The following is a 23,302-nucleotide window of genomic DNA, read 5'->3' as shown; positions in this document are numbered from 1 at the left end:
CTTGTTATATTAAGTTTTTATGCTAACATATATTTTGAGTAATTGCCACAAGTGCATGGCATGGAGTAACTTATTATTGTGTAACTAGATGTTTTTCTGTTTGTTTGTTTGTTTGTTTGTTTGTTTGTTTGTTTGTTTGTTTGTTTGTTGTGTTTGTTGGGGGGGGGGGGGGCTGATCATATATGATCAAACCCTGCTCGTTGGTTTAGTTTGTTTGATGGTTGGTTGTTTGTTTGTTTGTTTGTTTGTTTGTTTGTTTGTTTGTTTGTTTGTTTGTTTGTTTGTTTGTTTGTTTGTTTGTTTGTTTGTTTGTTTGTTTGTTTGTTTGTTTGTTTGTTTGTTGTGTTTGTTGGGGGGGGGGTGATCATATATGATCAAACCCTGCAAGTGTGTGCTGACAACGTCACGCCAGTGAGTTGAGATTATTTTTCTCTTGCAGCATGAATTCTTGTTGTTTTAATTCTCCATTCTCTCCAGTGTCTTTGTGGTTGGAAGTATTTTTTTAAATTCAATTTTTTAGGCCACAATCCTTTCTAAGAATTCTACATTCAGATTGTTTAAATGCCTTTTTTTTCTATTCATGTGTTGTATAATACTGCCTCGCATGACCAACCCCGGGGATGGAGAACACCATACTACACCCATGGGCCATCTTCAGTTGAAAATTAATGGAGTTTCTTGGGCCACAAAAGAAAACGATCATATTATGGCAAACAGATTACACATTGTTCCAAGTTGTAGTAATTTGATACAAACAATCATAAGGAATAATATGCCATTAACATGCGATGGTGGTATCAATTACGGTGTATCTGGCAATTTCTGCATAAATCTCCACCCTGGGATTTATAATATCAGTTGTAGGCGATATGTTTATAAAAGGCACTGAACACCTTTGATAATTACTACTCAAAATAATTGTTGTTATAAAAACTTACTTTATAACAAGCAACGGAGAGCTGTTGATGGTATAAAACAATGTGAGGAACGGCTTTCTTTGCAACGTAGTTTTTGAGAAAGAAGTAATTTCTCACTCAAATAATAAAAGACTTCAGCTGAGGCCTTTTATTATTCAACTGAAAGCACACAAAGAAGTGGAAGGGTGTTTTTCATTATTCTCTCGCAACTTCGATGACCAATTGAGCCCAAATTTTCACAGGCTTGTTATTTTATGCATATTATGCCTATACACAAAGTGAGAACACAATGTACTTGTTTTTGAAAATTACCAAAAGTGTCCAGTGCCTTTAAGATGCAATGGACTTCTCATAACAAAATTGATGTTTCCAGTAATTTGCATTTCAAACAAATTGTCGCAGGACAGATCGTGATCACGGAGGCCCCGAAGGGACATTGAAAATTTACTTTGATCTCCTCTGCTCATGATAACGATTCTATTTTTACATGGTCCCTTAGGGTCTCCGTAATCATGATACGTAGCCAATCCCCCAGAGAACAGTGTGCCTTTGGTGATTGTCAAAGAATGCAGTAGTCTCACTTGGTGCAGCCCAACATTATGCATAAAAAGAAAAATCTGGGTAAATTTTGACTCAACTGGTCATCGAAGTTGCAAGAGAGTAATGAAAGACAAAGCACCCTTATGAACAAATCTGGTGCAGGCCTCTAACCCAAAGTTGTTGTTGCCGTCAATTAATTTAAAAGTGATTATTAAACCTTTAAAGACCGCGTAGAAGAGTCCTATAATTTGCCTATCGATGTTTGACTGACATTGTGTTGACAAAAGCTTTCCACCCAAAGTGTTCATTACGACCGCTCCTATATTATTTCCCCCTTCAGTTGAAAACCCATCATATCTACGTTACAATAAAAATATGAAATTCATAATTATGATATAAAACTGCATAACAAATCTGTGTGTTCACAACAAGTAGTGTTTGTCATACATTCTGGCGCTAAAATTAGAAATAGTTTGAGTTGAGTTTCCCTGAAGAAAAGAGAGTGTTTCCCGCCTTTTTCCCCCTGTGGTTAAAAACCTACGGACAATCACCTGTATCAAAGGACGTTGCCAACACCGTGATGTTCACCCTAGCCGTCGGGTGCACTGTCAACCGCAATGTGACGAACTGGGTCCGGGACTCGACCACAACATCCGGCACCACCGTACCGCATGCGGTCACTATGGGCTCTACGTCATCCGTGACGTCATCACCCTCCCATATTTGGAAGAAGGAACTATTACAGTGGCTGGGAATGATTTCGGTGATGTTGTCCGCGGTGTTAGCTGCTCGCTGTGGGCCTGTCGCATCTATGAGAAAAGAAGGAAAAAAAAAAAAAAAAAAAGCAAGAAATGAGTTGAGGTACCCAGCGGCACTTAAGTGCTAATATTACTTATTTTATGTTGCTGATGTATACTTAACCGGACATTTTCTCTCGGAAAAAGGCGGGGGGGGGGGGGTGACAAGGCAGCTGTCAAATTCAGATTGCATTTGCCGATAAACAAAAACTTAATACTGATTTGAGTTACAGGCAATGTTGTTTCTTTCAATCGCAAGGAATCAAATCTCAAATCAATCGCAAAATATGTTTCTTAAAAAAATTGGGAAATCATAAAACCCAACTCACTCAAATCATTCTCCACGTCGCGTACCGCCGCTTCAATTTAATAGGACTGTGTACAGCTACCAGCTTTGTTAATTTATTGACACTGAAATAATTAACTTGTATTTTTATCTCTGATTGATGTCAGATAAAGGTTACCTAAAAATACACTCTTTTGTATGTAGACGTGACCCATAACTGTTTTAAATTGTGTTTTCGCCTCCACTCTGCCTGGAAGGTTTACCGTTTTGCATAGAGTGAAAATACCAAGTTAATAGATGAATATAATATTTAAAGGCAAAGTCTCTGTTTGGAGCTATTCGGTTGTCGTAATCCTTGTTGAATGAAGATATGTACATAATAACAAACCTGTGAAACTTTTATTAAAAAAGTATGTGGTTGTTCTTACCCACGCAATATTTCTAATCTTAAAATTTTCCGCATAAATGGTTTCTCAGATTGAACACTGTTGAATCCGTTTCTCTAAAACCACATTCCTTAGATGGAGACCAATTCTTAAATCGCTATTATCAACAGCTGCAGTGCTTCTTACCAAATTACATAGTATACGATTGTATATGGTTATCAGTTTTGGAGTAACATGGTATTTTGTTCAATAGGGTGCTCTTATGCACAACAGCCACACAGAGCCGCATATGGGGAGAGTTACGACAATTTGCGATTAGAAGCCATTAGGGGACCAGGTTTAACTCCACGAGCAAGAAACCGCCATGCTCTGAAACATATCAGTCACTCAACACGTCTGGGCAATAGACTCAAGAGGGAATTCCCTTTCAACAAGGAAATAGAGCCGGAGGGGAGGGGGGGGGGGTGGTGGTGGAGGGGGGGTGACGTCAGAGATGGGTCTCGTCTGTGAGAGAACCTGACTGAGGCGGGATTTCTGTAGAGGAGACAACAAGTACTTTTAACATGTGGGTGGGGGGGGGGGCTATGTTGTTACGAAACGGGAGATTGGTGCATAGTGGTGTTCCATAATAATACAAAAAATACACCATTCTTAGATATGGTTTATCGAATCAAAGTAGCTTTTTAAACGCCCCCTCCCGATAGAAAGAAATGAGTATAAAATATGAAAGTGGTAGATAATGGAGGCGGGGGAGGAGGTTGATCTCGAGGGTGAGGCGTATAAATCAAAGGTTGATCGTCCCCCGGAGAATTGCTACTAAATATAAATTTAACATGAACTGATGAACTTTCGGGGTTGAAAACAAACTTTTGTGTTTTACGAATTCTGTACATTTTTGTGTGCTTCCAGAATGTTGATTATGACTCTTTTCAGCAGGTTCTTCATCGTTTTAATTTGTCATGACTAATAAATTAAAATTGTAGTACCCATAAGAAATGTATTTTCCTTTCCTTTATTTTAACTGATCCAATTTAAGTTTTGCCGTTGTTGTGCGTTAATAATTAAAAAAAACCATCAAATTGTCAAATTTTGTTCTACCTTCAAGGATAAAATATTCATCAAACTGAATAAGGAAGCCTTGGTTGGTCTTTAGAGCCTGGAGAACAAACGTACACTTTGGCATGAGTTGATCTCCATTAAATGCTTCAACACTGTCGTGTGAACGTAGTCTCAAGGCGTCTGCCTTGTCGACGGTGGTGCCGCAAAGATCTTGTATGGTGACTGTGTAGAAGAAAGACAATTATGAGGTTAGAGTCAAATTTTAAAGACACTGGACACCTTTGGTAATTTTCTAAGACCAGTATTCTCACTTGATGTATCCCAACATTGTGGATAAATACAAAATTGCAAAACAAATAATGGAAGCAAAAACAACCTTGTTGCAAACCTCTGTATGCTTTCAGATGCATACTAAATTGCTTCAGCTGAAGTCTTTTATTGTTTAAATTGAGTGAGAAGTTACCTCTTTCTCAAAAATTATGTCCCATCACAATGTTTTATACTGCAGCTCTTCATTGCTCGTTACCAAGTACGTTTTTATGCTAACCACTATTTTGAAATTAACTATAGTGTCTAGTGCATTTAATGATAACAAAACAGGTTGAAGGACATGATTTATATTTTCCAATTGAATCTTAAAATCTGAAAATCACAGCGCAATGTTTTCAGGGGGTCGCGCGCGCACGTACGGGTACGTTGTACATGCTTAATTCATTTTCTCCTCCGGAAATGAACATTATTTTCGTGACATTTGTTAATTCATTTCTCAAAAAACTACAGCACATCCGGCAAATTTTTTTAACGGAAGCTTTCTATATTATCTTCAAACCACGTAAGTTTAATGTAAATTTGTGGACATTGTGTTTTGGTCATACACAAATTACCCAAACCCTTTAATTTTTTCTAGACTAAAGGCAATAATAATAGAAACGAACATAGTAATAAAAACATCCCCTGAACGTTTCACAAACAAGTTGGCGCTGTGCACTGTTTTCACAACATCAGTACCTTCGCAAAAGTGATGAAATGTCCACAGATTTAGTTTCATGCATCCTGTAGACTTGTGGACAAGTCGTTGAATGTCTGTCGGTCAGAGAAGCAGTCTGGGGGAGAAACAGCAAGGTGGTTTTGCTATCACGACAGACATTTTACCGACTTGTCAACTAGTCTAGTGTTCTAGCTACCGTGGAATTATTTTACCTGTCTGAGTGCGACCACAAACGTCCTGGCATGTCGTCCAAAGAAAAATAACGGCGATCAAAAATGAGTGCTTTCCCATTTTTTAAGAACACTCTGATTTATTGTTAATTTGTGCACAGCTGGGTTTTTTAAGCTAGGAATTTTGGGGGATAAACGTCCAGTGTGATAATGTTTGTTGTTTTGAGTGTGTAGAGCTTAAAAGCTTCTCATGCCTTATTGACAAAACATATTGTACCCTCAGCTCGGTTGTAAACACAAACCACGTAGTTTAAGCGTCTGTGAACATCTCCATGGAAACCTATTATTATTGCTTAAATCGAGTGCTCAGCAAACTTTGGAAATATATTTTAGCAAACGCTGTTTTCTTTATGAAGGAGCCGAGCGCGTGTTACAAAAGCCATCGAAAGCTGCAAGGGCATGGATTAAGAACGGATCTTTGACGATAGAAAAATGACCCTAAAAACTTATAGACGTCTGTTTAAACCGAAACACTGAAAGGGGGGTGCTCATGGTGTATTTATGCAACAGGGGCACCAGTACTGGAAAATGGCTTGAGCTGAAAGCATTCAATGCGTCGAGTTAGACATGACTAACCACGCCTGGCATATAACACTGCATTATAGAATTGGGGTGGTTATCGAGACCACATCACACAACTGTAGATTTTTTTTTCTTTGTTGGTGCGGTACTCAGCTGCGACGTGAATAAATAATTAGATCTAAATTATCAATACAAATTATGCACACGGATGGTTTACGCATTCGGGCGCCCTCTATTGTTTTCCGAAATCTCCAGTAAATACAATATAAAATTAGTAGGGAGATGGCTTTAGCTCTCGATCCAAACCAGACCTTTGTCAGAAAGGTTATCCATTTATATCAAAAAGAGGAGCAAAGGATTGTTGAAGGCATCCATAGAAAAAAATGGGAAAACTTTAACCATTCAAGTCATGTTTTTTATTTTTATTTTTTATTTTTTATAAATACTATTGCATTTGTTTGTGTTTCCAGATGCTTTAAAACTCGAAAAAATGAAGAAAGGTTTAACATGACTAATTGAATTGTTGTATTCTGACTTGTCCATTTAGCCACAAAAAAAAGAGGCTGGAAAAAACACTCTCTGTAGATTCTCTAAAAAATAAATTATCTGCAGATATAACGGTACAGCCTTAAAATAAAAGTATTAATCAAATTACGTATGAAGCAGTTATTGATACATGTTGATAATTAATATTATATTACACACCACATTAAGTTTAGGTTATTTCTATTAAAAAGACTGCAAATAATCTGCAGTCTTATTCCTTGTACAATATGTACAATTTCTGGCTAGCTTACCTCAATAAAATATTGCTTTCCCTCGAAATAATATTACGAAATAACATTTCGAGGGGACAAAATGTTATTTCGAGGAAAAAAAAAAGGTAGACGTTTTGTTTTCCTTTTCAATTTTGTTTTACCCCTTAGGGGTTCCGTAACATTCACTTATTTACTTGAAAAACATTAAATTAATGATGCATTTTTACCCTCCGCTACGTGACGAGTCCTGATTGCGAGTGAGTGTGCCTGCCACACTACTGGACTAGCTAAATGTCCCGTCAAATTATCAGCTGCACGTAGACTGGACTGTCATACACCGCCCGCTTATATCGAAATGAGATCATCCAGAATGATTTGTACACTGCAGTCAAATTATGCGGCCCAGGCCTGTTGCTAATTAAATTATTCCATCGTGAATAATCTCACAGCCCTAAATGTGAAAATAGCGATGGGTAAATTTAGCTTTTGGTTTATAATAACATGCAAAATCGAAGATTTTTGCTCCTGTTTCCCCCCAGCCATGTATATCTCGTGGCCAGCGGCACTGCAGCAGCGCCCATTGTACTGGCGTAGTTTTCGTCGTAAATTACTATTTTGTTGCTGCAGTGAATTTCTTTTTGTAGTTGAAGATTAAATTCCATGGACACACAATAACACACGGGGAGCGTCTGTTCCCCCCTCTTCATCCTCAACTTTCCGCAGCATCTTATCCCGATCATCCTTTAAAGGCACTGGACACCTTTGGAAATTACTTAAAATTATTTCTAGCATAAAACCTACTTTGTATAACAAGCAACATGGGAGATGTTGGTATAGTTTATAACATTGCGAAAAACGGCTCCCTCTGAAGTATCGCAGTTTTTGAGAAGTATGTATTTTCTTGACTTATTCTGCAACCCGTATCACCATATAATGTTTAATGTAATATTCCTTCATTATACGCTACGCTCATAATACACCCATTGGTATTATAACGAGATTTCTTTCCCCCTTCACTATAATTGTAACTGATATACGGCAGGCAGGAAATAAGACGAATTGAGGACACAGGATGTAGGTCCTTCAAGATGTTCGTATAGTAGATAACCATCTACCCCATCTCACTGCTCCTCTCCGCGCTTCATGCCGTGTTCCGTGTCCTCGGCCTCTATCTTCGATCCACACTGTCTGCTGGATTCGCTCAACCCCCCCTGAGGAACGTAAAGGGATCCGGCGGATCCACAACCTGAGAGGGGCAGGAGGTGGAGACAGTAAAATGAGGAAACCTAGCGGATATTAGTACGGATGCGGGTACGGGTGGCTTTGCATTGGGGGCGGGGCTGGGGGGCAGCATCTCGATCATGACCATCATTCATTATTATGATGATGACCAACTCGCCATTCCTGTCTTTGATGCATCCTATTTGTCTTCGATGTATCCTTATGTAATAATTCGTGTTTCTAAAATGTTTACCAAGTCTAGACTTATTTTCTTTCGAGAAACATCAGGCCACTAAATGAGGTTTTGCATGAATCTAGACCAGTGTGAAATAGTTTGAGGCTGTTTATACCTAAACTAGCATTAACTAAGTAATACTAAACTTGCGGGATGGGTACAACCATGTATTAAATCTCTTTTGTTGGAGTATTGCCTTTGAAAAGAGCCGGTGTCGTTTTTAAGTTCCGAACAGGGTACTCTGCTTTTCTTGCTCTGCAAGACTTGGAAAGAGAAAATTAAATCAATTATCTTTTTATTTGTTTAAATTGTTTTTGTATCTACGATGAAATTCATAAACCAATTCTCATAGCCTATACTTTTACACCAACATCAAGTTTTGTTCATTTCTTTTCCACTTCGTGACGTTTGCCAGAAGTATTGATGTATGCGTCCTTTTTAACAAGTGGTTGCAATACAGGCACTTGTTAAAAAGCGCTGTTTATACTATATCCTAATATTGACATTATATTGCGAAGTTGACGTGATATCACGAATTGGAGCATGTTGCACAAATAGTGTGTTCATTGATTTATATTCGACTATATATACACATAACAAAACTGCGATTTGTCTGTTACAAGTCGTCACCATTTTTAGAAACACTTCAATCGTTGGCGACGGGAGAGTTTTCCGTTCAACTCCCGGGGCTGTATTCATGAATATCAAAATCCTAAACGAAACGGTGACAAAACTTGGAAACAAAACACCGTGGGTAGAAAAGTAAATAAATAAAATATGGGAGTTACTGGTAAAAAAAGAAAGATAATTGACAATTCAATATTTCATGTGTTCTTCGAGTATTTGTACTCCCTCCCCGATTTCAGTTTGCCAACCACACATAAGTGCAAAACTCGTTATAAGTCAAGATTTGGTTAATCATTTATTCAGCTACCCTAACGCGTGCATTTTCACGTTTAGGGAAAAGGCAAAATAGCTGCTCGTCACACAATCGTGTTCCCTTAGTTGCATTATTAACTGGGAGTGGTTTCATTAAAACGGGGCCAGACTATTTTTCCCTCTTCCATGGGTGGATTTCACGAAGAGTTCAGACTAGTCTTATCTCGAGTTAGAACGAGTTACTCGTTCTAACTTACGACTACTATAGGACTAGTTCTAAGTTAGAACTATAATCCTAAGTTCTTTTGTGAAATCGACCCCTGCTCTTCGCGTCACAACTGGACGGGGATGGGGAATGGGAGGGGCTAATACTGGGAAAGGGTAGGGGGTTAACACCCTCCCTTTCTTAGTATTGATGTTGTTTTGTTGATGGTTGCAGTGCTGGTAGTTGGGGGATTGTGTTAGTGGTGATTGTGGGATGGTGATGTTGATTGTAGGGTGTGGTGATTGAGGGGTTGGGGGGGGGGGGGGGGGGGGTGAATAGGCATAGCACAACAATCATAGATCTTCTTGCATGTTGACCCCGTTCACAAGGATTGTGTTAATTCAATGTTACACACATCCCCAGCAGGGAATTAAATCCTAAAGGTATAGAAGAAGAAGTAAGTGTCTGAGAAAGAAGAGAGACGGTGATGTGAAAACCAAGTAACACAAAAGGACACCGATCTAGACGCGAGTGGCAAATCAATGTAGTGAGGAAATTCAACTTCTAAATTTAGAGCGAGGAGTGTGTTTTGGCGGGATTCTGTGCTCTGTATTTTGTTGCATCCTGTCGCTTGGCCTGAGGTCATGTCAAGACAGGTGCAACTAGGCTTCTCAGATTGGAGCCAAGGAGCACAGGTTAAAGGAGAACACCGCCCCCCCCCAAAAAAAAAAAAAAATTAGAAAAATGTTTTCAAATCAATTCAAACTATACATTTATTTCCATACTTCGTGAAAACAGTACAAAAAATAATGTATAAAGGAGTAACCACCAAATAAGGCTATTTTACAATTCAGAGAATATATTTCTTATTTGATGGTTTGTTTCCCTAAATCACCCTTATTCCCTCTTACCCTCCTCTTATCACCCTCGTACAACCCATAAAAGCCAACTTGGTTTATTTATAAACAAAAACAGATTATCATTATATTTTCAGTGTTTCTTTTGGTGCACCTTTTTCTTTAGAAAGAGGTAATTTCTCACCCAAATATTAAAAAAAATCAGGCCTGAAGGCCTTTTTAGGCAATGAAAGCACACACATTAATTTTGTGCAACAGGGGTGCTTTTTTCAAGGAGATTTTTTCTTTCATTATCGTCTTTAAACCTTGATAACCAATTGGGTCCCAAACATTCACAGATTTGTTGTTTTATGCACAATGTTGGATGAGATACACTAAGTGAGATTACTGGTCTGTGACAATTACCAAGCGCGCCCAGTGCCTTTAATTTGATAATGCTGTTCTTTCCATGACATTCGGGAAATGTTTCTGACATCCAACGCTAAGAAACCCTTCATGTTTGTATGTGCTCTCCTCGTTGCACCGCTTAGAAAAACAATTGCAGATGTCATGTAAACATGTTTAGTGCTCTACAACCTCGCGGGGGTTGGGTGTCTAAGAAAATGGGGTCACTGGAGTAACAGCAAGTCTATGTTCAAAACAGCTTTGTAAAAAGGATGTGTTTTTTGATAATGCTATGCCTGCCTCCAGCGGTACTGCGTGTATATAAAGGGCACTGCCTTGCTGAATATGCCCGTTAGGCGCAAGTTGCAGGTGGAAGAGCTATTAATTCATTTTCGATGGCTGGGTCTGAAAAGTTGAATATCATGGTTCACTTAAGATCCTTTGTGGACTACCATTAACTTCATGCCCCACCCTCACTCGCTAGATCTTGTTTGGTGTCTAGTTGTCTTTTCTCATTGCTCTTTTTGTTTACTTGTGTGTTTACTTAATTGTTTATTGTTTTGTTCACACTTGTTATTATTCATTTTGCTATAGGGCCTACTTACGTATTTTTTGTTTAACATTATAGATGTTAAATTTGCATCGAGGATAAATAATATTAAATTTGGTGTTACCCTTACACTAATGTGTGTAAGCACTGTGTACTCAGTACTTGTTTTAAAAAAAAATTCTAAGTTTTGCTCCCGTTTTTTTCTTCTTCTGTTTTCATCTTCTTGTCCTTGCTGTAAGCTGAATGCAGCAGGGGCCAGACGCTATCATTTTGCATTACTTAACGTCTGGTAACCTGCCTCACATTAATAACTGAAAACAATTCTCTGCGCTTAAGCAAAATTTACACTTTCATTTCTTGAAAACCTTACTCAAGATTTGTCAAGACACAACAATGTGTATATAATTCACATATTCATAATACTTTGCATATTTTAATTTTAAATTACGTGCCAGCACGACTATTAATAGTCCTGCTATTTGCATAACCGCCCAATTAGCTTAATAACGGACCTTGATGAACCGTCTGGTCGCCGTCTCAAGGTAGGTGTCTCTTTTAACGACCACACAATTACCAGTTACATTGAATGGAATTATAAAGAAGAGTCAACACATCGGCCTTGTAGTAATTCATCAGATAATGAGCCCCAACAGAATTTACCAGCACACGTTTTCCAACAAACACCACAACAAAAAGCCATTATTATGAAACTGACTTGTGGTACAATATCTGTCGTAGAACGTTGACAGTATTAAAGGCAGTGGACACTATTGGTAATTACTCAAAATAATTATTAGCATAAAACCTTACTTGGTAACGAGTAATGGGAGCTGTTGGTAGTATAAAACATTGCGAGAAACGGCTCCCTCTGAAGTAACGCAGTTTTCGAGAAAGAAGTAATTTTCCACGAGTTTGATTTCGAGACCTTAGAATTAGATTTTGAGGTATCGAAATAATGCATCTGAAAGCACTTCGTGTGACAAGGGTGTTTTTTCTTTCCCTATTTTCTCGCAACGAAAACCAATTGAGCTCAATCTTTACAGTTTTTGTATGCATATGTTGAGATACACCAATTGAGAAGACTGGTCTTTGACATCTATCAATAGTGTCTTTAATGACCTAACGGCAAATTCGCCGAAATTCGTTTCAAATCTTTTCAATCAATAAGGAAAATTGGAGTCACATGAGATTAAATGGGTTTTAATAACTGTGTAAAAAAAACAATTTTTTGAAATCCTTCTCCGGTGCTTTTCAAGAAGATTCGCGAAAAGCCCTGCTACCTTATCACTCGTGATACTCCCCATCGCTCGCAGTGTGGTTCCCATTTGTACTCCTGGTGAAGAGGAGCAATTATGATTAAGTGCCTTGCTCAGAGACACAAGTGTCGCGACCGACCCGACCTTATTTAAAGTGGTATCCTATTCAGCACAGGACGGCTGGAAGGTCTTTTTTCTCCGAAAGTTGCGAGGAAAAAAAATCTTAGAATTCAACATTTGTCTTAACGGCGTGTCTTCTACAACATCGTGACATCCCTTCGTAAGTGTTGGCTTCCATTAGTAAAATAAGTTTGTTAAAATATTGAATAATAAATGTTTATTTATTTAGCCGACCCATTTGCAGCTGTGTAAAGATTCCCCCTTCTCTTTAGTTATGTATCTCCTCCCTCTGTTTGATTTTGTTTAGCAGGCAGGACGGTCAAAGAATGAGCAACACAAATCTGTCGTCTTAAATATAGTCTTTTTGAGCGAAGATATATTCCCCAGCCCTATTGCTCACTTGTATCGGCCTATATTGACCAGAGGCCTCAGCAAGTCACAAAATGGCAACTGTGGATGATAACACTTGGTGTAAACAAATTATATCATGGTCCATTTAACTGTAACGCAGCAGCACACAAATAACATCACAGTGCTCTGCCGCAGACCAAGCTGAGGTGTGAACCTAGTGCCGGTGACGGTCCCAACGCCATCATTTGGCGCCTTTTTTAACGATTAAAATGGAAAGTACGTCATCAGTGAAGTGGAGCGAGTTGTTTTGGGGCGACTCGACCGACTAGATTAAGCCTCTCCCAGATTAGCCACAATATTATGATTGGCTTAGCGTTGATCCCTCCATCATTTGTGTTGGCGTAATTAAAGTGATCCTACGAGTGGGGGAGTTGTGCGTTAAGCCATGGTTTCAACACAAATAACCCTGGGGGTTACCAGCGAAAAGTGATGGGAACCCTAAAAGGCAAATTTAAGTTACTGTCTTATTAAAGGGGAAGTATACCTTATTTTTCTGCGGTGGTTCGTTTTTTTTTGTATTTAAAATGTAGATATATACAATAAAAGTAATTTCTGTGGAAATTTCATTTCAGAAGGTGTTCGCGTTTTGGAGATACCGCCGACAATCCGGAGCGGTTATATCAACGCGGGAAGAATCGTAGAACAATCTGAGTAACGTTTCTATGATTTAAATTTAGGGTGATAAAAATAACCCCTCCATAACCACATTACTTGGAAGTGAAAAGATTCCCATAAATACTTTATACTATCGAAAGATGCTGTAACCATGGTAAGATTATATTGCCAAAAATTTTAAGAGTGATAACCAAACATAATACCTTTCCACTTTAATATTCAACTATTCGAAAGTTTAGTCTCTGCAGACAAGACGCATTTCGTATCCTTCAACAATCTCATGTTTAAATGTTTATTACCGACTGATTTAAAAAACAATCAGGTGTGTTTCACTAATTAGGGAAGGATTTTCAAGAACAAGATGCAATCAATGCATAACAATGTTCGTCAGGTGTATGTGGGCGTCTTGATGAAAGACTACGGTAAGAAGCCGCCAATTAATTACTTTCGTAATATCAAAATTGGAATTGAGACTTCGATTGAAAAAGGGCAGTCAACTTAAAGAAACAAGGGTGTTTTTTCTTTCAACATTTTCTCGTAACTTCGATGACCAATTGAGCCCAAATATTTACAGGCTTGTTATTTTATGCTTATGATGTGATACATCAAGTGAGAACACTGGTCTTTAACAATTACCAAACGTGTACAGTGCATTTTAAGTATGCTTACTACGTGATGTTTCCCTTGGCAAATTTTCAAATATATTTGGTTTTGATTGTTTAGTTTTAACTCACTCATAATTGATGTTTTTCCATTGTGATTGTGCTTTCTCTAAACAAAAAATTAATTACTGTTATTGTTAATGTACTTGCAATTCGGCTGAAGCCACGATCCGTAAATTTGTATAATAAACCATTGAATGAATGAAGGAAGGAATGAATTTATGGCTGACGTTTTTCTGATGTTGTGTATCTTTTTTTATGATGCGTTGTCCTACGGAATTTCCTTATGTTTTAATTTGCTCTGTGCTTTTTTATTGCTTTTTGTTGAGGTCAAGTATTTTAATAATAAAAATAATGACAACTGTACTATTTGAATGCAGTGCATTCTGATCCTCACTCTAGATCAGAAGTCATATGGCGCCGGAGGTGGGGGGGGGGGGGTGGGGCTGTAAATTTAATTAAACTACAATTGGAAAATACAAACTCATTTAAAGCTTGCCAGCAAATACTACCCTGTTCTCTCAGACATTGATCCTCCAATTAATTTATTAATTAAGAGGGATGGAACTGGGAGATCGTACGGACCCCCTCTAATATCATGGCAGTCTGCGTGGTGGGTAGTAATAACTTAGTCATCCACCTCCCAAATGCGAGACAGTGACAAGGGCCGGTGCGATTTTTTTCTGTAGGCCTACGTCAAAATTGCCAACCTAAAAAATTTACCCGCCTTTTTTTTGAAGAATTCCCTTTTTGGAATCGATTTAGAAAAAAAAACAAATTCCAAAATTGAAAAGCCCTACGACAGTGGCAATTTTGATGTACAGAACAACAAAAGTTGCGGCCGGGAGTGAACAACATAGCTCTATTATTATTATGGAACGGCCATTTTACACCATGGTTCGAATACGTGCTGTCATTTCGAGGCTGGGAGGTTCTGATCATAGTCTGGTCCTTTTGGAGTTAGATGAGAATCGGTGTGTGTTAGCTGCTTAATCAGAAAATTTTACTTCACAATTTTCTGGTCAGCCGAAATGAGCAGGATACCATGGTAACAAATTGTACATGTGACATGGCAGTTTGTCTGGTAACCTTTTTCCGGTAAGTATCACTTTAGTGTGCTTAGCTACTCACTGTGCTTAAGCAGCTCTATGAAATTAGGACCCTGCCTATGTGTCCACACTACACGTCAAAAGCTCCCAACAGCCATAATGAATCACAAGGGTTGGAGTTGAATAAATATTTCAAAGAGATGTCTCATCCGAGGTAGGTGTTTTTTTCACGGCTGGGTGAAGCTAGCACTTTCTGTCGGATTCTAAACCGATACGATCCTGTTGGTGGTGACTTCATTACTTATGTAGGCCGGGTTAAAATTATGAATAATTGATAATAAAGTGTCAGAAATTCAAGGCGATGTCGTGTTTGGTATACGTCTACTATACTATTTTGGTCTTCATACTTGTTAATTTTGTTCATTGCTTAAATACCGATGTTTTGCGTGCTATCTGATGTACATGTTTTAATTTTTTTTTTAAACACCCATTATATATCGTTGCGGTACCCGCTGCAAAAACATAGGATTCGACTAGCTACCGGGCAATCTTGGTAGACATAGGATTCGACTAGCTACCGAGCAATCTCAGTAGTCTAGTTGGTAAGGCGCTGCTACTCTCGAATTGCAAGGGTCGTGGGTTCGAATCCCACCCGAGTAATATGCCTGTTATATTTTTTCACAGAACTCGGGAAAGTACTGAGTATACAGTGCAAACATACATCGGTGTATGGGTAAAAACCAAAATTAAAACCCATTATATGCAACACCTAGTAGGCTATCTATATAGAAATCAACAGCTTCATTTAAATTATTTTTTTCGTTTAACATCCGCTTCTCCTCACCTTATCCCACACCCAACAAACATGATCCAGAAATCATACAAGCACCAAGTGATCTGGGAACAATTATTCCCACAGGGTGGTTTTTACCTTCTTCGGTTGCCCTGGAAACATCTCTCTCTTTAAATTCAGTCTCCCTTCATTACACACAAACATGAACCAAGTCTCCAATGGCTGCTACGTACAGTGCCAGGACTCCAATGGCTGCTGAATGACCTATTATCGTCATCTGAGAGTTCTTGTGTATAGGTGCTTGGGGCTTCAACCGCAGCCGGCTACCTACAGCTACTTGAGGCATTATGCAGCACTAGTCAAGACAAAGATAGTACATGACAGCGATTCATTGTTACTATTATACTCTCGACAATTGAAGGATATATATTCAAGTCTGCACTTTTCTGATACTCATTGGTACTTTGACGAAACCACAAAGCTACCAATACGATAATGCAATACATATGCCACTATAGAGAAAATGCTTGTTTTTTTTACAACCCATTGTAGCGATTTCATCAATGGTTACTATTTATACTCTTGACAATAGCTACAGATAGCTACACCTTCGATTCATCGAAACATTCTATAGTCTGATGCTATATTCTGATACACTTCGTAGGTATTTTGACAAAATCTCAATAAAATAATACAATGCCTGCCAATTAGGTTAAATGTAAATATTGATTAATACATTATTTGCTATTTGCTTGTGTAATTTCTGGTTTTGATTTTGTTATTTTAATTTGTGCTTTGTGTAAACAGATTATTTATATTAATATTTATTTCAAATTATTATTATTTTCCAAAGAGAGTATTTTATATAGTGTGTTTGCTTCCCTATGTGACTGGATTAACAGGCTTTCGAGCTACAGTGTTTAATTATACTTTTGTTGATCCTGGCCATCACATTAGGGTTGTTTTATAATTTCCTGTGCCCTTATTGTTTTCCTTGCTTTGTATTTACTTTTGTACATGTACAATGTACTTATAATTATCTATTTGACATACTGTCTGCTTGTATTTGTAATTGTTTATTGGCCAAATAAAGAATAAGAATAAGAATAAGAAAGCATTATCCAAACCACTAATGTCAATTTAGACGCAACACTCAAATATAATTGAGGCAAGGAAAAAAAAACACTACACCAACCTGGCAGCCAACCTGATGATATTCCAGGCAAACAGCGAAGCAAGAAATGTGGAGCAGGGATCGGGGTGCCACCGTGGCCCAACTGAGCTCAAAATTTGAACAAATTAGCTCATAATTATAAAATGTTTGAGGTGAATCGCGACATCGAAATAAAACATTGAACACATTCAAACCTTCATCTTTCCCTGATGCCGTTTTATTGCCTTTTTCTCTAGATCCGCTCCACAGCCACTCTAAAATACCTGTTACATAATGTGTACAAATAGGATTCATATAATACACTTCATTTCACCAGCCTTTCAAAATATTAATTACATTTTTCTACAATTGGTTAATATAGAATCGCGGGTAAGAATTACGATGCATCATGGCAATGTTTAGAATAACGAACTTTTTGTGAGTTTTTTTTTTAGAATTATGCTATTTATATACAATACATCTTTTTGAGAATACAATATTATTATATACCTTTTTTTAAATTGGTTATACCCGGGCCCATTAGCTGTGTATAAATCGCTTAACAACACTTTTGTTTTGCTGAGTAAAATATCACGTAACCTTTGACCTGAACATGACGTCACGCAAGGAACTGTCGAGGAATCTACGACAAATCACATAGAGCTGCTCAAGGACAATCTTGGCAGAACAAGGTTACCAGCCAAAACACCATGTCCCATGTTCCATATTTGTGACTGGTATCCTGTACATATTTTCTAAGCAGAAACTTAAGCACCATTGTCTGCTTAAGCAGCTCTATAAATTTGGACACAGGTGTCCTTTAACGACATCAATGATTCACACAAATATAATTGCTCTATAAATATGACAAGAGATATAGTGCGGGCGCCATTGTTTTTGCTGAGTCTTGTAAATATTTCACATGTTAATCGCTGAGATGTCTTCCCTTTCTTTCCTTTTTCTTTTAACTCACGTGCCTTATTGATTCGCTAAGACAGTAAACATACAAAATATTTCCCCTGCAATATCACTGTATACCATCTCGATACCTATAGTCCGTGGCATCATTTTCCATACACTACACCGAACCGTACCTTATCTTGACTCAAAGACCTTAACAACGTAATCATCAGTAGCAGTAGTTGTATCTTTAAAAGATAGAATCAATACAAACCAAACACCATCAGTTAATATATGATAACTACTGGGACTCGTTACTATGGCAATCAACACAACGCTTGGTACATCCAACCAGTCACATAACTCAATTTCAGAATGCCTTTAAACCAATGAAGGATTGTCAGAACAACTTAAATGTTGCAACCTTAAACAATTTTTTAATTCTCTCCGCGCCAGACAAGTTCAAATTTAAAACCAATTTGGTTAATTAATGGACAGAACATTTGCTTAAATTGAAGTAATTAACACTGACAATGCCTATATATTTAACCATAGAAGTAGCCCCTATATTTCTATTAGTTTTGTTTTTCTTCCAAACCAATCATGGCTTATTGAGCCAACGTTGTAAGACGGCAAACTCCGAAATCGGATTAGTGCGTGCATAAACCTATATGGTATTAAAACCGACTGCTAAAAACACACCAGGGGCTTCAAAGAGATGCAAACAAAATCAGCTTTTAAATTTAAGAGTATTTGAAAGGGGCTTTTTGATTGCTAATATTTAAGGTGCTTGGGTTTTCTTACTTCCATAAATTCCCAAGACGATGTCTATGAGCGAGAGTGGTAATAGAGGAGGGATCTGTTTATAACGTGGTTCCCATGGGCCTTCTTGGTACAGCGGGGGGCTTTAATTGACTTAAAGTAGAGAAGAAAATTACGGGCATGGTACAGAGGTGGTGCGTTTAACGCACAACCTCTGAATATAAATTGTCTGAGTATCATAAATAGTCCGTCTAAAACTTAAACTGAGAGGGAAATGTTGAGTGTGGTGCAGTGGTGCGCAAGATGGTATAACCGCAGTGGTCCGAACGCAACCACTTATAACTCCTGAATAAAAAATGTCGAAGTAATACTCCGTCTGAAATTTAGATTTTTTAAAAGAAGACAAATGTTTGTAGATAAACGTTTGACATGGATCAACGGCCATTTTAGTTTTATAGAAAGTAGTCAGATCCCCTGATATGAAATGAGAATGACAGCTATGGTTATCAACGCGTACACAGGAAACCAGACACTTTGCATATACATTGAGAAAATTGTCATAAGTAGTAATCCTTTAACAGAAGCTAACACCTTTCAGTAACTCAGTGCGGTACCTGAATCTAATTAAAATCCAAGGGTATCTAAAGTGGAGTTCTCTTTATTACAGAGCTGGCTTTCCATCTTCCCCTGTCTCCTTGAGACGTTTTGCCACTGCGAGCATCTTAGCTTGTACCCTTGCTCGCTACAACCTTGTCCTTGTGAAAGGCAATATATGTCGCTATGTCTCTCCTTGTTGAGCTCAAACGTAACATGGTTTTTTGAAGTGACAGAGGGTGTGAATTTTTAGTGGCTGGATAATTTTTCTATTTATGATTTTTTTTTTGAGATAGCGTAGGTGGATATGATATATTTCTGACTTACAGCACAAGCAAATTTTAAAAAAAAACTGTGTTATACTGTTTTATTTGTTAAAGCACCGAGGATGCCCTAGAAAATATTTGAGAACAATCAAAGGAGTGGGAGTCAATTATTTGTGGGGGGATTTTTTTTTAAAATATCTTGTAGCCTTTGTAGATCCCTCCAGATTTATGAAATGATATGCAATCTTTGTTATTCTATATATACCCATAGTTGTTATTCATTCACACACGTTGTTATTTTTTCAACAGCCAACCGAAGCTAAATTTCAAGTTTTAGTTTCGCAAGGTTGTAAAATTTGCCGACTGTATTTCCAAATGCACGTTCATCATTTTGTTGCGAAAGCCCTTCTGCTAAGGCATGCAAACAATTGCAGTTACGATGCTTATTTAAAGGGAACATGTTCATTTGGTTTGTGGAACCGTTTGATTGTTTAATCATGTGTACATGTAGTTAGGCCTACATGCAATAAAACTACCATGTGAAAGTTTCATTTCAAAAGGTATAAAAGAATATAATAATATAAAAATATATAAAAAAACATATTATGCTGGTTTTTTTTAGGTTTTTTTTTTTTTTTAGATATCGTCGAAAATGAATTATCCGTAGAAGGAATACACAATCTGACAGAAACGTTTCCCAGTTTCAAATTTTGGGGATAAAATTTTATATATAAATATTTTTTTACATAACCACATTACCTCGAGGTGAAATGATTCTCAAAATGCTACCAAAAGCTGCTGTACTGACAAGTATCTCTGTATTGCCATTAGTTTTTAAGAGTGATTACCAAACGTACACCTTCCCTTTAAACAACCTTTTGTTTGTCTGTGTCTGCCTGTAGCTAAACCATAGTTTAATTATATTTGTGTACTCTTTAAAATTGCAATTTACTGCTGCCCTTTGTCCGTTTGTAACCTGTTCTGAATATAAATTGCCGTGTATAGTTTACATAAACCTAACGAGGGTGGTTTCTGTTTGCAGTAAAACTCGCATTGTGCTTCAAGTGTGTTGTAATGGTTCTGTTTCGTCTGTGGAAATGCCATGCTCGTTTAATTGTGAAACAAAACAATAGTATTTTTGACAAAATTTGACTGCGATAGAAAAACATGTTGACTTTTCAAGCTGTTGATTTGGTCGTCCTAAGAATAATTTCCGCATAAAATGCCGACGTTCTTTATGAGGATAACATGCAAGCTCAAGAGCTCAATAATCCTGAACGAATTGCATCTCATTGTTTGGGAATCTGTTATTTAATTGGTATATAATTTAAAACTAATAGATGCATGAAAACAGGTGTTTGACTCTACGCATGTGACTTAATTCCGTATGGGGTACTTATACAACGGCAGTGAAGGTACATCTCTGTTGAGTACCCCACAAAGGATAATGGACAATGGTCAGCAGAAAATGAATGGTAAATATAAGAACAATGGAGGTAATAATAATAATAATACCACAGCATTTGTAAAGGCGCACTAAGTCTTAAATAAAACCATTCGAAGGTGACGGTCAAGATGGAAAGGAGGGAATTCTCAAAATGGTAGGGAAAGCCAGTGTGAACAGGCGTGTCTTCAGTTGCTGCTGAAAGAGGGAGATGATGTGTATTTCTCTGAGGTTTTTAGAAAGTGAATTCCAGAGCCTGGGTGTTGTCCTGGGAAAAAACCTGTCCCCGTAGCTGGCTAAACGAGACCGGGGAACAAGGAGCATGTTGCTGGTAAATATTAGACCTGGTATACGACCCTTTAAGCCACTTCATTATTATTTTCAACACTCAGCATTATCGTGATGCGATATATTTTCAAGGCTGCACTCAAGAAAGAGAAAAAATGGTTCAAGGACCCGACTCCCCAGGGGCTGAATTTTAATTTAATATTGGATCGATTGTTTTTTGTTGCATGGGTTTTTGTTCCGGAATTAAACACATGGCAAAAAAAATGAAATGAAATTCTGCTTGTTCGTGCGCACGTAAGCTTGACTACGTGTACATAGCACACAGACATCATTATATTTGTGAAAATATGAAGAATATGGCAGAGGGAAGATGGGTTTAAAGCGAATGACCTATTTACGTATTTGGCAGTTAACCAAAAGAGAAATTGCACACAATTTCATTTATTCCTTGGAATCTAACATCAATCGCAAATCAAGTTCTGGTTTTGGCAGTTGTCCAATTCATACAAGTATTTGCCAAATAGTTCGAGGGAAGAGAAATTGCGCACAATTTAATTCATTCCTTAGAAATTAACATCCATCGCCAATCAAGTTCTGGTTTTGATAACATCAGTCTGGTCATGATCATAATATGTTTTGTAGTAATGTATGGAGAGTAGAACTGTGACGATGTATTTAAAGCGACGTGTTTGGCAGTTATCCAATATTTCTTAACGGCATTTGGCAAAAAATTGAGGGAAGAGAAATGGCGCACAAGTTCATTTGGAAATATCCATCGCAAATTAAGTTCTCGTTATGGTAACATCAGTTTGGTCACATAATATAATTACGTTTTGTAATAATATTTGAAGAATGGAGTATATTTAAGGCAACGTATTTGGTAGTCCAACATTATTCTTGCTAATTAGTGTTTGCAAGGAAATAGTGTGGTACCCATCATGAATTATCACCACTTTCCCCTTTGTGTATACAGGAGATCTGACACACATAGAGAGACACATTGAAACAAAGGTCAAGAATTTTTTTTATTTTTCAAGGATGCCGTCAAAACAAAATAATGCAACAGGATGAAGTGGATTGAATTTAAATAAAATATGCCAAAACTGATATGAAACCGAAAACAGCACACAGTATTTTGCATGTTAGATTTGAAGATACCGGTCAACGAGCAGTGGTAAGTTATACCGACATTAAGCAAGACTCTGAACTGTGAATGGTGGGAATACAGAGCTCAGAGCTCCCAAGTCCCCCTTGTTCTACAGAAAGTTCACTGACAATAAAACAATCTTTCCATGTTCTGATAAACACATTTGAAATTCTCCCTCGTTATGGAAACCGTTTCCCGTGTTGAATGTAATTCTAAATATCTCCCTGGTTGTTGTTCAAAGTCAAGCAAATGTTGGTATACTCAGTTTAAAGGGCATAATTATGTACTTTTTCCTAACCCCCCAAAAAACACTGTCAACAGGTTTTATACATTAAACTTTACACAGTTTGAAGATTATGATAATAGAAAGCTTCCCTTGAAATTTTACTTACTGAGGTGCTGTAGTTTTTGAGAAATGAGTAAAAGTAATAATTTTCGTCTCAGTTTTAGCATGTAAAAACGTATTAACCAGTTATGCTATGGTTTTGGTATAATATCATAACTGGTTAAGGGGATTTTACATGCTAAAATAGTTTTGGTCTCATGAGACCAAAACTATTTTGTGACTTGTTTTACTCATTTCTCAAAAACTACACAACCTTAGTTAGTAATATTTGAAGGGAAGCTTTCCACTATCATTATCTTCAAACCCTGTAAGTTTAATGTAAATCTGTGGACATTTTGAAAAAGTATCCGAGTCCTTTAACCCGGAATCTGTGTCAATGTGTCCCGGAATCCGAGTCAAAGTCCCCGCTTTTATCAAAACTCCTGGTCACAATGACACGGATTCCGGGTCAAACAGACCCAGAGATGGGTCTGGCCCCCTGGGACCCAAATCCGGGTAAATTCTGACCCGTGAGTTTTTAGAGTGTAGCTCTGTGAATATTGTGGTAACCAACATATTCAAAAATCTCTCTCTACGAGTTGTGTGTTGGTTCTGAAAAGAACCTGTGGTTTGACAACTCGACATTTCGACCAGTATGCTCTGATCGTCTTCAACAAATTAAAATACTAATAATGTACAATAT

At 37.6% G+C, this 23,302-nt stretch overlaps 1 protein-coding gene across 1 annotated transcript in view; it reads right to left on the bottom strand.

Moving 5' to 3' along the window:
• Positions 1 to 23,302, bottom strand: part of LOC117288822 — a 35,587-nt gene that overhangs the window by 1,497 nt on the left and 10,788 nt on the right. The window contains exons 2-3 of the mRNA XM_033769674.1: positions 4,025 to 4,207; positions 2,009 to 2,266 (exon numbers count right to left, since the gene is read on the bottom strand). Of these exons, the coding sequence (XP_033625565.1) occupies positions 2,009 to 2,266; positions 4,025 to 4,207 (441 nt within the window). The remainder of the gene's footprint in view (positions 1 to 2,008; positions 2,267 to 4,024; positions 4,208 to 23,302) is intronic.

This window comes from Asterias rubens, chromosome 4, assembly GCF_902459465.1.
Source record: "Asterias rubens chromosome 4, eAstRub1.3, whole genome shotgun sequence".
NCBI lineage: Eukaryota > Metazoa > Echinodermata > Asteroidea > Forcipulatida > Asteriidae > Asterias > Asterias rubens.
Note: the sequence above shows the minus strand (reverse complement) of the source record. Positions and strands in the feature narration are given on the sequence as shown.